At 37.8% G+C, this 10334-nt stretch overlaps 2 protein-coding genes across 8 annotated transcripts; both read left to right on the forward strand.

Annotated features, from left to right (window-relative positions):
- The first annotated feature begins 402 nt into the window (after positions 1 to 402).
- LOC122039968 (dehydration-responsive element-binding protein 2E-like) lies at positions 403 to 1285 on the forward strand. Its single transcript, XM_042599371.1, has one exon. It carries the CDS (start codon positions 413 to 415, stop codon positions 1283 to 1285), a length of 873 nt encoding a protein of 290 aa, XP_042455305.1. The 5' UTR covers positions 403 to 412.
- Positions 1286 to 3603: 2318 nt separating this feature from the next.
- On the forward strand, positions 3604 to 7255 carry LOC122042147 (nuclear transcription factor Y subunit A-7-like). 7 transcript variants are annotated; one of them, XM_042602113.1, is made up of 8 exons: positions 3604 to 3870; positions 4195 to 4332; positions 4454 to 4548; positions 4883 to 4983; positions 5088 to 5159; positions 5739 to 5948; positions 6535 to 6682; positions 6755 to 7255. In XM_042602113.1, exons 2-8 carry the CDS (start codon positions 4196 to 4198, stop codon positions 6778 to 6780), a joined length of 789 nt encoding a protein of 262 aa, XP_042458047.1. In that variant the 5' UTR covers positions 3604 to 3870; position 4195; the 3' UTR covers positions 6781 to 7255. The 7 variants fall into 7 exon arrangements, with proteins under 7 accessions (XP_042458047.1, XP_042458049.1, XP_042458051.1 ...); XM_042602115.1 differs by lacking the exon at positions 4195 to 4332 and having other exon boundaries at positions 3607 to 3870; positions 4443 to 4548; XM_042602117.1 differs by lacking the exon at positions 4195 to 4332 and having other exon boundaries at positions 3607 to 3870.
- The last annotated feature ends 3079 nt before the right edge of the window (positions 7256 to 10334 follow it).

Raw genomic sequence — 10334 nt, forward strand, 5'->3', positions numbered from 1 at the left:
GTTGCTTTGTGGGCTGTTCCCACGCCCGCGACTAATTACATGAAATTTTATTTTTAAAAAAATAATAAAAAAAGAGAATATTTTAAAAACAGAAGTGTACTTTTGATAAATATGAAACTAAAATGAGTCTTTTGAAAATTTTCAAAATTCAAGGGCAGCTCATTGGAAAAATACCCCAAAAAAAATCCAAAGAAATTTATCTATTTATATTTTTCAAATCTAGAACTTGAAAGTGCTATAACGGTTTTCAGAAATCTCAAATCTGCGTCTTCAACCGTGACGGCATTTATTTAAGCCATGCACGAACCGCATGATATTCGACGCTGCTCACTGTGATTCGTGTCCCGCGCCTGTCTCACGCGCCCTCTAAAGGAAGGAAGGAAGTTTAGGAGATTTGCGTTGCGTTCGATTGATGGAGAACCCCGGCCGGAAGGCGCCGCCGCTGCGGCCGTGGAAGAAGGGGCCGGCACGGGGGAAGGGCGGCCCTCAGAACGCCTCCTGCGACTACCGTGGCGTCCGGCAGCGGACGTGGGGCAAGTGGGTGGCGGAGATACGCGAGCCCAAGAAGCGCACTCGCCTCTGGCTCGGGTCTTTCGCCACCGCCGAAGAGGCCGCGCTGGCCTACGACGAGGCCGCCCGCCGGCTTTACGGTCCCAACGCTTACGCCAACCTACCGCATCTCCGAGCCGCTTCTGCTTCCTCCCACCTACTCAAGCCCGCAGGTGCCTCGTCGTCGTCGCTTTTTCACGGCCTGTCGCCATTTAAGTGGCTGCCCACCTCGAAGGGCGCCGTGAGCTCCGCCACCGGCGCCGCCGTCCTCAACCTCAATGCCCAGCACAACGTCCACGTCATTCACCAGCGCCTCCAAGAGCTCAAGAATCATTCCAAAAACAAAACGAAGGCACCTCCCTCTTCCTCCGTTTCCCGGCAGCCGTTGATGCCGATAGAGACACAGCTGGAGAGATTGCTGGGGGGACGTCACGGAGACATCGATCGAGTGTTTCCGCTTGAGAATTCGTCGGATTCAGCGCCGGCGAGAGTACTGGAGAAACCGCAGATTGATCTGAAGGAGTTCCTGCAGCGGATCGGGGTGCCGCAGGAGAAGGGTACTAGCAGTGCTGGAACAATATCAACGGAGAGCGGCGACTTCAACTGGGACACGCTGATGGAGATGCGGGCTTTGGAGGGCCACTCGGTGGACGAGGCGGAGGACGGCGGGCCGCAGCAGCTGGATGAGTACGGGCACGACGACTTCGGATTGCCCATCTCCATTTGGAACCTTTGACGAAGCTGGCGGAATGCTGCCACGTATTCTACAGTAGTCACAGATCGTTGTATGATTTGACCTCGAGTTGACCTTAATTATAAGATATCTATATATAATAAAATATCATAATTAGTACGAATAATAATTCTTATAATTAATTAAATCTAATGCGTAAGAGTTTGTTAGAGAATTAAATAATGCATAAAGAAAATATAGTTTGTCATGATTCTTTTGATATAGATTTTAAATTTTTCGAAGAATTTTTTGGAAAACAAAATAGAGGCAACCATCCGGGCTGAGCTTAACTGGGCCGAGCCAAGCACGGACCGGGTCACGGCTCACGGTCAGGTTGCGAATATCCTAGTCAATTTTCCACTACGCGACAAAACCAAGCAACTCACTCACAAATAAAACTATAAAAATTTTGATTAAAAGACTTACTGATTTGGTCGGCCTTCCGCTCTATTATGTTTCAATTCCTATTATTTATGGCATCCGAATTATATTTAAAAATAAAATATAAAACTTATTTCTATAGTTTAGGAATTAAACTAATATAACTTCAACATCTCTCTACTTATGAAAGTAAATCTCTCTCCTCCTTTTCTTTTTATATGTCAATTTATACCATTTAAATTTATTTTTTAAAATTTAATTATTAAAATCAAAATCAAGATTTAACATTAAATCTATAATTTTAAATTCTATTTTTGCATGTGGTTGCAAATTTAGAAAAAATTAAATAATATACGTCCATCAATAAATTTCAATCAAAATCTACTCATTAACCCAAAAAATTTCTATTACATCCATTCTAAATTAGGTTTTAAAGTACCAAGGAATCCAAATGTACTCTCCTTCTGCACACCTTTATTATTTTCAATTTTCTCTATTCATAATTTGGCTAAGAATACATGGGCTCAGAACCAAGTTAAGACTAGTGTAGGGTCTAACTTGGTTCTAGTCTGTTCTTAGATCAAGTCTAGCATGATACCGATTTTCGGGAGACCAGACTCAAGTATATTAGTTGAAAGTTAGCAGAATATTATAACATTTCCGAGAAGCTTGAAATAAGTAATGGAGGATACATTTAGATTCCTCATGACCTCAAAATCCATAGGATCTGAAAATGAGTGCAATCAAAATTCTCTGGGTCGATTAATGAGTTTTAATTAAAATCTAATAATTGACCTAGGCTATTTGAATTTTTACAAATTTGCACTCATTCATAGGGGGTGTCAAAAATTGACCACACTTGCCAACTCGATCTAAGTCGATCTGAAAAATATCAAATTTCGGTTAAGAGTTTTCAGGTGATGTTAAGATTGGGTAGGGTTCAGATTACTCTAAATTGATTTGAATTTAAGATTTTGTGAGTTTTTTTAGGATTAAATTAAATTTTATTTTAAAAATTAAAATAATTTTAATTATATTAATATCAAGGTTAATATGATGATGATGAAATGATAAAAAAAATAAAAATAAAATAAAAAATAAAAAAAAATAAAAAAAATATTTTTAATCGAATTAGTTAAATTATCTGAGTTCGAATTGAATTGAGTTTTGAGATTGGGTTCATATTCGAATCGGATTCTAATTGATTTATTTTATAAAATCCTTACTTCATTCCGATCTGAAACTATTCGATATATTCGGCACTCCTACCCATCCGATACGGCAGATTTGAGCAGAGAAAAATAAATATTAGTTTTGATCAGGAACATCGTCGATTTTATAAGGGAGATTAGGCCCAACTTGATCTCTAAAAATCAGGATCCGTTGGTCCCACAGTCGACATTATCGCGCGCCTCCCTTCGTTGACTTTGACAGTCCCCGCCGTCTTAGACGCGACACGTGCCCATGGCGCCGGGGTCCTTTTCGTTGTGCTCCCCTTCGACGGGCTGCCACCGCGACCCGCGACAGGAACCTAAAGCTCCTGACGGTTGAGGAGGCGTCACGTGGACCGACAGCCGCAACTCTCTTGTCGTTGTCCCCGCCACGCATCGGTCGGGACCCCGACGGCGACGCCGCTCCCGACACGTGCCGTAAGTCTTCGGGAGTGGTTGGACCGTAACTGTCCCTCGGTTAACTTAACTCACACTTCGTTGTTCCTAAATTACCAAAACACCCTTTGACGCCGTCGTCTCTTCAATATTTCAATATTATTTTATCCTTTTTATTCCAAAGTCGTCGTGTAATGACAAATTTATCCTTATCCTCATATCCCTATCATCCAAAATCGGAATCGGACGGTCCAAATTAGCCCACGCGTCCCTGGATAAGCTTCGAGGATAAAACGCACGATCGGTCCTTGCATCGTGGATTTGGATATTTCTGGAATAATACGGAGAGATATAAAAAAAAAAAAAAAAAAAAGGATAAAAATCATCTTTTTCTCCGTATTCTTGCTTCTGTTTTCTCGCCGTTGCTTTCGATCGTTTCGCGCGATAGCAATCGGTTGCAGGAGTTGCGTTATCAGGAGATTAGGGTTTTTTTCTGCTCTTATTGGAAGTAGGCAAAACCTGATTGGTCCGTTCGACGACTCCAAGGAATCGGCGCAATTCGATTGGAGTGGACAGAGAAACCCGATTTCGGCAGTTAAGGTGAGCACTCTTGATATATGCATGATCGATTTCTTTGTGGGTTTGCTTTGACTTTGAAGTGGATCGTGGTGTTTGCTAGTTGAGCCGTGGTTTTTTATTTTTTTTTGTTTTGTTTTTGTTTTTTTTACTGTAAGATGGATTTGTGAAGTTTTTTATCGATGCCGGAGACTTATGCTGTTCATTGCGAATTTGGGATGAGTTTTTTTGGGAATATATCTCATAGTTCTCTTGTTCTTGGCTTAATTCTCTTGTTCACTTCTGAGAATCTTGCAGTTGCTCACTGTCAAAAGATGTGTTGCCGCTTTTTTATGGAATTTTGTGTAGGATGCACGGACATGTCCTTAATTATCGCAATAGGCTCCACCGAGATTTCTGGTTTCCTGTTGCTGGAAACAAATTCGTAGTCTGCTACACCTTGGTTTCTAGTCTTCACCTTTTACTGTGCTCATACGTCACCTGTTGGTAGCGTTTCGTTCTAGTTTGAACATCTTGAGTTTTGTTACTTGTTCCTTTCTTTCGTGTGGTCATAATGCTTATATTAGATTAAAAAATGGCTTTATTTGTAAGAATAGTTTCTTTGAAGGTTCAGACGGATAATGGAATCGCATCCTGGTGTTCCAAGTACAGTAGGTTCGAGCATGGAACAGGATCTGTTGGCTGCAGTTAGTCTTCGACCAGGTAATTTTCTCAAGCTCACTCATTGTTGCTTTGCCATTTTGCCAATTCCTTGCTTGAAGAAAACAATACAGGGATCTGAATACTGTTTCAGTACGTTTTCTTGTAGAATTTAACAAATTAATGCTTGGATGAATTTGCCCAAAAAAAAAAAACTTGGATAGATACGGCTTGGAGTCCAATATTTCAAAACTTGACAATCTTAATGTTTCTTCATCTGCATCATATTTAAATTATACCATAGCTGATATTCTTGTATGATACAGTGTCTGAAAATACTAACTGAATAACCCATGGTGTCTTGATAGTAATATTCAATTTCTCGCTTAATCACCAGATGAGAACTTAGGAGGGGGAAACCAGAATCTTCAGGGTGCTCCATCAATGGCGGGCGAGTATCTTGCACCACAGACACAACTCGAATTTGGTCATTCAACTGTGGGTTCCTTATAGCGTTCTAACTGTTCCTTGGCTTAATTTTAATTCTCTGTTGAATCCTTGAATGCTAACATTTTTTGTCACTTAATGTACTCATAAAACAGGCCTATGCTATGTACCCATTTACGGATCCTTATTTCGCTGGCCTAGTTGTTCCTTATGGAACTCAAACAATGGTATGTACCTTTGCAATTGGAGGATGCTCATTTACACTTAATTCTTTTTTGTATTAGCAGTTTTTGGATTTAGTTGAATCATAGTTGATTAGTTGTATAAAATGCAAAGCCTTTCTGATTGATTGCGTATAAAATGGATATTGGGTTGAGGAATTCCATAGAAAATGCACATGCAGTCAAAATCCTTACAGATCCCATTGCAAGCAAAATGAATCTGAATGTAAATATGATGATTTTGGTAATTTAGAAACATGAATCTTGTTTCAATGAGTCGACATCAATTTGCTCCATCTATAACAGTATGTTATTAAATATAATTCTATATAGATTTAACATTTCAAAATTATTTTGAAGGAAGGAAAAAAAAAAACATACTTATAATTTTGTATCTAGACCTTATGCTTTACAGTTTGAAAATTCACCAAGGATTCAGACAACATTGGCCAACTATTGAATGTGAACAATTTTTGTTTTTGGTAGTTTTAACACTCAATATTTTTGTTTTCGGTAGTTATAGCACTGCTCCAAGGGACATATGTAGCTCAAATTTAATCGCCTGAGGGTATTTTCTTTCTACAGATTCATCCTCAGATCGCCAGCATGTCTCACTCTCGCATGCCTTTACCTCTAGAAATGGCAGAGGAACCAATTTATGTCAATGCCAAACAGTATCACGGAATTCTCAGGCGAAGACAAACTCGCGCAAAGGCTGAACTTGAGAAAAAAGCTGTAAAAGCTAGAAAGGTAAGTCGGCACTCAAGTCAGTCTGTCAATGATAAGCCATTCATGGTAGGAAACAAGCAATTATATACTCTTCGGATCTATGATTTGTAGGATGGTTTCTTTTATTTGTGCTCATTATTCTTATCACGCCCTTTATCTTTGATTGTTTCTCAGTAGAAATCTTGAACTATATTATGAACTCATCGATGGAAAGAAACTCATCTTTGTTTCTGCCAATATAAATATATCAGCCGCCTTCTAGTGGCATTTGTCTTCTATATATTTTCATAAAACAGAACATTTGCTCTTTCGTGAAGGAGTGGTGCATGAGCACCTTTGTTATTGTTTCAAATTCGGAGTTGCCTTCACATGCAAACCGAGAATGTAACCTAATGCATGCTTGTGTTTCACTTGATCCTTTATTCTAATCTCATATCCCATTTCTCATATGTGCAATATTTGCCTTATGTAACCAAAAGAAGAATCTCAATTGTGTTCTAAATGTGCCTCCTTTTATATTCTTTTGAGAACCTTTTTGCTATATATTGACACCTGAAGAGAATGTTCTTGTTCTTCCTCTTCTAGATTCAGCCATATAAAATTATAACAAAATAAGTTGTTCTTTCCTTTGTCGATATTTTTCCACCTGCAGCCTTATCTGCATGAGTCCCGCCACCAACATGCAATGAGAAGAGCTAGGGGTTGTGGAGGTCGTTTCCTAAATACCAAGAATGCCGACGACAATGCCAAAGGCGATGCCCAAGAAGGTCTGAGTTATGGAGTTTCGACTGATTGCCCAGGTAAATTCAGGTGAAAAAGCAAGGATGTCAAGCAGTCTGATTTGAAATTTTCATCCTTTCATTTTAAACCAGGTGAAAGAGTAGAGGAAGATATGTAATCGAAAACCCAACATCTTAGACATCTCAGCAGAGGAGATCTATCGATCGACACAGTGAGGATCCAGTGTAAATGATACTATTGGTATTTCCCTGTGAAGTTTCTGAACTTAAAGTTCATAGATCGTTTAGTCGACTATTCGATCAGGCAAGAGGACCACTTGCATAAGCATAGAGGTCGCCTAGCGAGCTATGATGTTCAAGGCAATTCATTCTTGGCTTGACATTTCTGATTCCTTTGGAGTCGATTTCCTTTTTTATCCTTGGCAAACTGCAGTGTAATAAAAAGGGTTTGGATGGGAAGAACTTTGAAGTCGATGTGAAAATTCCATCTGTTAGTAGGGTTTAATGTACTATTGTCGGAGAGGTTTAGGAATGATGTTCCTAATTGATCTATGTTTTCATCAATATTTTAAGTTGCCGTTTGGGATTAACTTTGAAGTCGAAGTGAAAATTGCATCTGTTAGTAGGGTTTAATGGACTATTGTCGGAGAGGTTTAAGAATGATATTCCTAATTGATCTATGTTTTCATCAATATTTTAAGTTGCCGTTTGTGTCCCACAGGATGTCTAGATCAATTTATAATGGGATAAGGGATAAGGAATCAATTTTCGATAGATGTATGTTATTGGAAAAAAAAAAATTCTCATCCCTTAGTTGATTTGGTGGTCGATTTTATATCCCTTCATATAATTTGGGAAAGGGTCATAAGAGACACTTGAGATGAGTATAATGACTTTTTAGAATAAAAATCAAGGTAGAACTAAAGGGGTCAACCTTAATTTGAGTGTGGTCTAAGACAACTTGCTTGGTCGGGTTAACTCAAATCAACTTGGCTAAAGGATCATGTTCGGAAGAATATCAGTTATAAGAGAGTCACCAGTTACACGGGTGACAGAAGATATGTTTATCAGATCATCAATAATAATAGTGTCATAAGAAAGGTACGTCAGTTATAGAAATAAGTAATAGTTAAACGGGTGACAGGAGATATGTTTATCACATCATCAACAATAATAGTGTCATAAGAAAGGTATGTCAATTATAGAAATAAGTAATAATAAATAAGTAATAATGACGTCGTCAGTAAAAATAAGATGCGATAGTTACGAGTAGGAGCGAATCTAGGATTTTAAGTTTGGAGAGTTTGGGTTCAAGTAACTAGTCCATTGACCGGTTACGAGTCTGGACAAGGTCCGGTTCAAATCAGCTCAGGGTTGGATCTAGTCGTAACCCTGCAACATGATAGGAAACTTTTGTCATGGATTATTTAATTTGTATATGAAATTTTAATAGGGAGAAGTAACCGACAATGACAAAACTACAAATTTTAATTAGCATAGAGTAAAATTCTAAATTAGAACGAAGGTGCAAGAGATCACGTAACATACATATCTATGTGATAATTGTTCTTTTTCTATACGTATACCTCACATAATCTAGGTATATTGTAGATTTCATAAAAAAAAATAAATTAATCAAGCTAAATTTGATAGAATGCATATTAATTGTGCTAGGTTTGATAAAATTTATAAATTGAGAAATTTAACACAAACTTAGTACATATTATTCAAAAACTTTAGTATTGGTAGCTGGTTGAGATGATAAAAGTGTTAAACAAGATAAAGATACATGACAACCGTGTAGATAGCTAATTGATTTTATATTTTAGCACCAAATATATATGTTTTATTAAATGATAAGTTTTAAAACTTATAATAGATTTTTAAAATAAAATCTTAGAAATTATGTTAGAATTGCATAGAATGATGTATTAATTGACGTTTAAAAAATAAGATATAAACTCTTTCCCTCGGTAGTTTTTTCAATCAGTGATCTCCCTTAGGAGGCGTTTGGTACGCGCGTTTTTCATTTTCATTTTTTGAAAAACGTGTGTTTTCTGAAAAAGGGTGTTTGGTTTGCGTTTTCCGCGCGCGTTTTCTAAAAAATTGACTATCGTTTTCTAGAAAAACAGAGAATGACAAAAAGTCGTTTTCTGTTTTTTAGAAAACGCGTGTTTTCCAGAAAATGAAAATGAAAACGGTGCAAACCAAACGCACCCTTAATCTCTTCACTATAAAGGATATAAACTGCAAGTTAGATTGAGAGGCACCACTTTACTGATTAAATGTTGTGTACGTCGTCCACTTCGCATTGCTGTTTCGGGCATGACGCCCTTTCATTCTGCCTTCAATTCGCTTCTCATCACTCAAACAATACCATCCTACTTTCTTGGATTTGGCCCTCATTCTCCTTCTCTTCTTCTTCTTCTTATTCATAGTTTTTTTCCTTTGAGTATTTCGATGATGAATGAGGAGGTGATGGAAGATGTGATAAGCTCAGAGTAGCAATGGATCATATCAATCGGGTTGGACCGCCTACTTAAACCACCAGTCTCTTCTTCTATGCAACAAAAAGTATGTTTCATCCTCCTCCTTCTCTCATGCTAATCCCTAATAGGAGGAGCAAGAGGAGGACATGTATATGTTTTCTGATGCATCCTCCAGACCCCTCACTTTCATGATACAGTAAGCAAGCATGTTGATGGAAAGAAGAGGAAAGTAATTAATGCAGAGCAACAACAACTGGACTGCTCTCTTTTGGAGAACATTACTAGTTCTCATTTTAAGGTGTTAGATGTACATTGCAATTGATGTTCTTCTTCTCTCTTTCTCCTTTTGTTTTTTTTTAACCTAATTTTTTCATCTCATTTAATTAATTTTTTATTCAACCCCAATAACTCAAGGACTATTTCCATTCGCTCCATCCCTTTCCAATTTTCAATCAATTACCACTTATCCTCTAAAAATTAAAGAGACAACATGCTGGACAGGTGGTTGGAATGTTGATTGAGAGAAGACTTTTAATCAAAGAAAAGATTGCGAACAGGAGAAAAGATCCTCTCTGCACACACTTAAACGAGCAGACAAAATATCAGTGCCCAAAAACTAAGGAAAAGGTCTCTAACAAAGGTCATCCAACGTTCAAGTTAGTGTAGTGGCCGAGCGAAAAAATGGAAAGATGAACAATAAAATGTGTGCACGTAAATGAGATTACTATAAAAGTGTACCTTACCAACGAAGATGACCCCTTTTATATACCACCTCTAATAAACTTCTCAATCATAAGGTGATCGAGAATGTTGGGTATCAAAAGTTTCTAGTAAGAGAATATGTATAGCCTGAGAGGCAAATAGTCACCGTCCGAGGGATCTTTCGTTATGCGTGTGCACAATTTTTGTAGCTTATGTTATTAATGTAGTAGTTGAAGGAATATGTTATCACAATATGTCAGTTAATAGAAAGTGTAGAATCACCTTCGAAGAATGTTCCATTAAATGCTTAGGTAATAACAAAAAAATATTCTCTTACAAACGGTTATTATTTTCTGACAAACTGTTGCGATTCTCTGACCATGTGGTCCCCAGAAGATATCTCGATTGAATATTTAGCCTATATATATATATATATATATATATATATATATCAAAGTACTGAGTATGGTAGGGTGTTCGACCCTTAAAACTACTCGGATATATGTCGGATAATGTTGGAG

Source organism: Zingiber officinale, chromosome 2A (assembly GCF_018446385.1).
Source record: "Zingiber officinale cultivar Zhangliang chromosome 2A, Zo_v1.1, whole genome shotgun sequence".
NCBI lineage: Eukaryota > Viridiplantae > Streptophyta > Magnoliopsida > Zingiberales > Zingiberaceae > Zingiber > Zingiber officinale.

Coding starts and splice junctions, on each gene's coding strand:
- LOC122039968 (XM_042599371.1), top strand. CDS start 413: ATGGAGAACCCCGGCCGGAAGGCGCCGCCGCTGCGGCCGTGGAAGAAG.
- LOC122042147 (XM_042602113.1), top strand. CDS start 4,196: ATGCACGGACATGTCCTTAATTATCGCAATAGGCTCCACCGAGATTTC. Junction 4,549..4,882: donor TGCAGTTAGTCTTCGACCAG/GTAATTTTCTCA, acceptor CTTAATCACCAG/ATGAGAACTTAGGAGGGGGA. Junction 4,984..5,087: donor TCGAATTTGGTCATTCAACT/GTGGGTTCCTTA, acceptor CTCATAAAACAG/GCCTATGCTATGTACCCATT.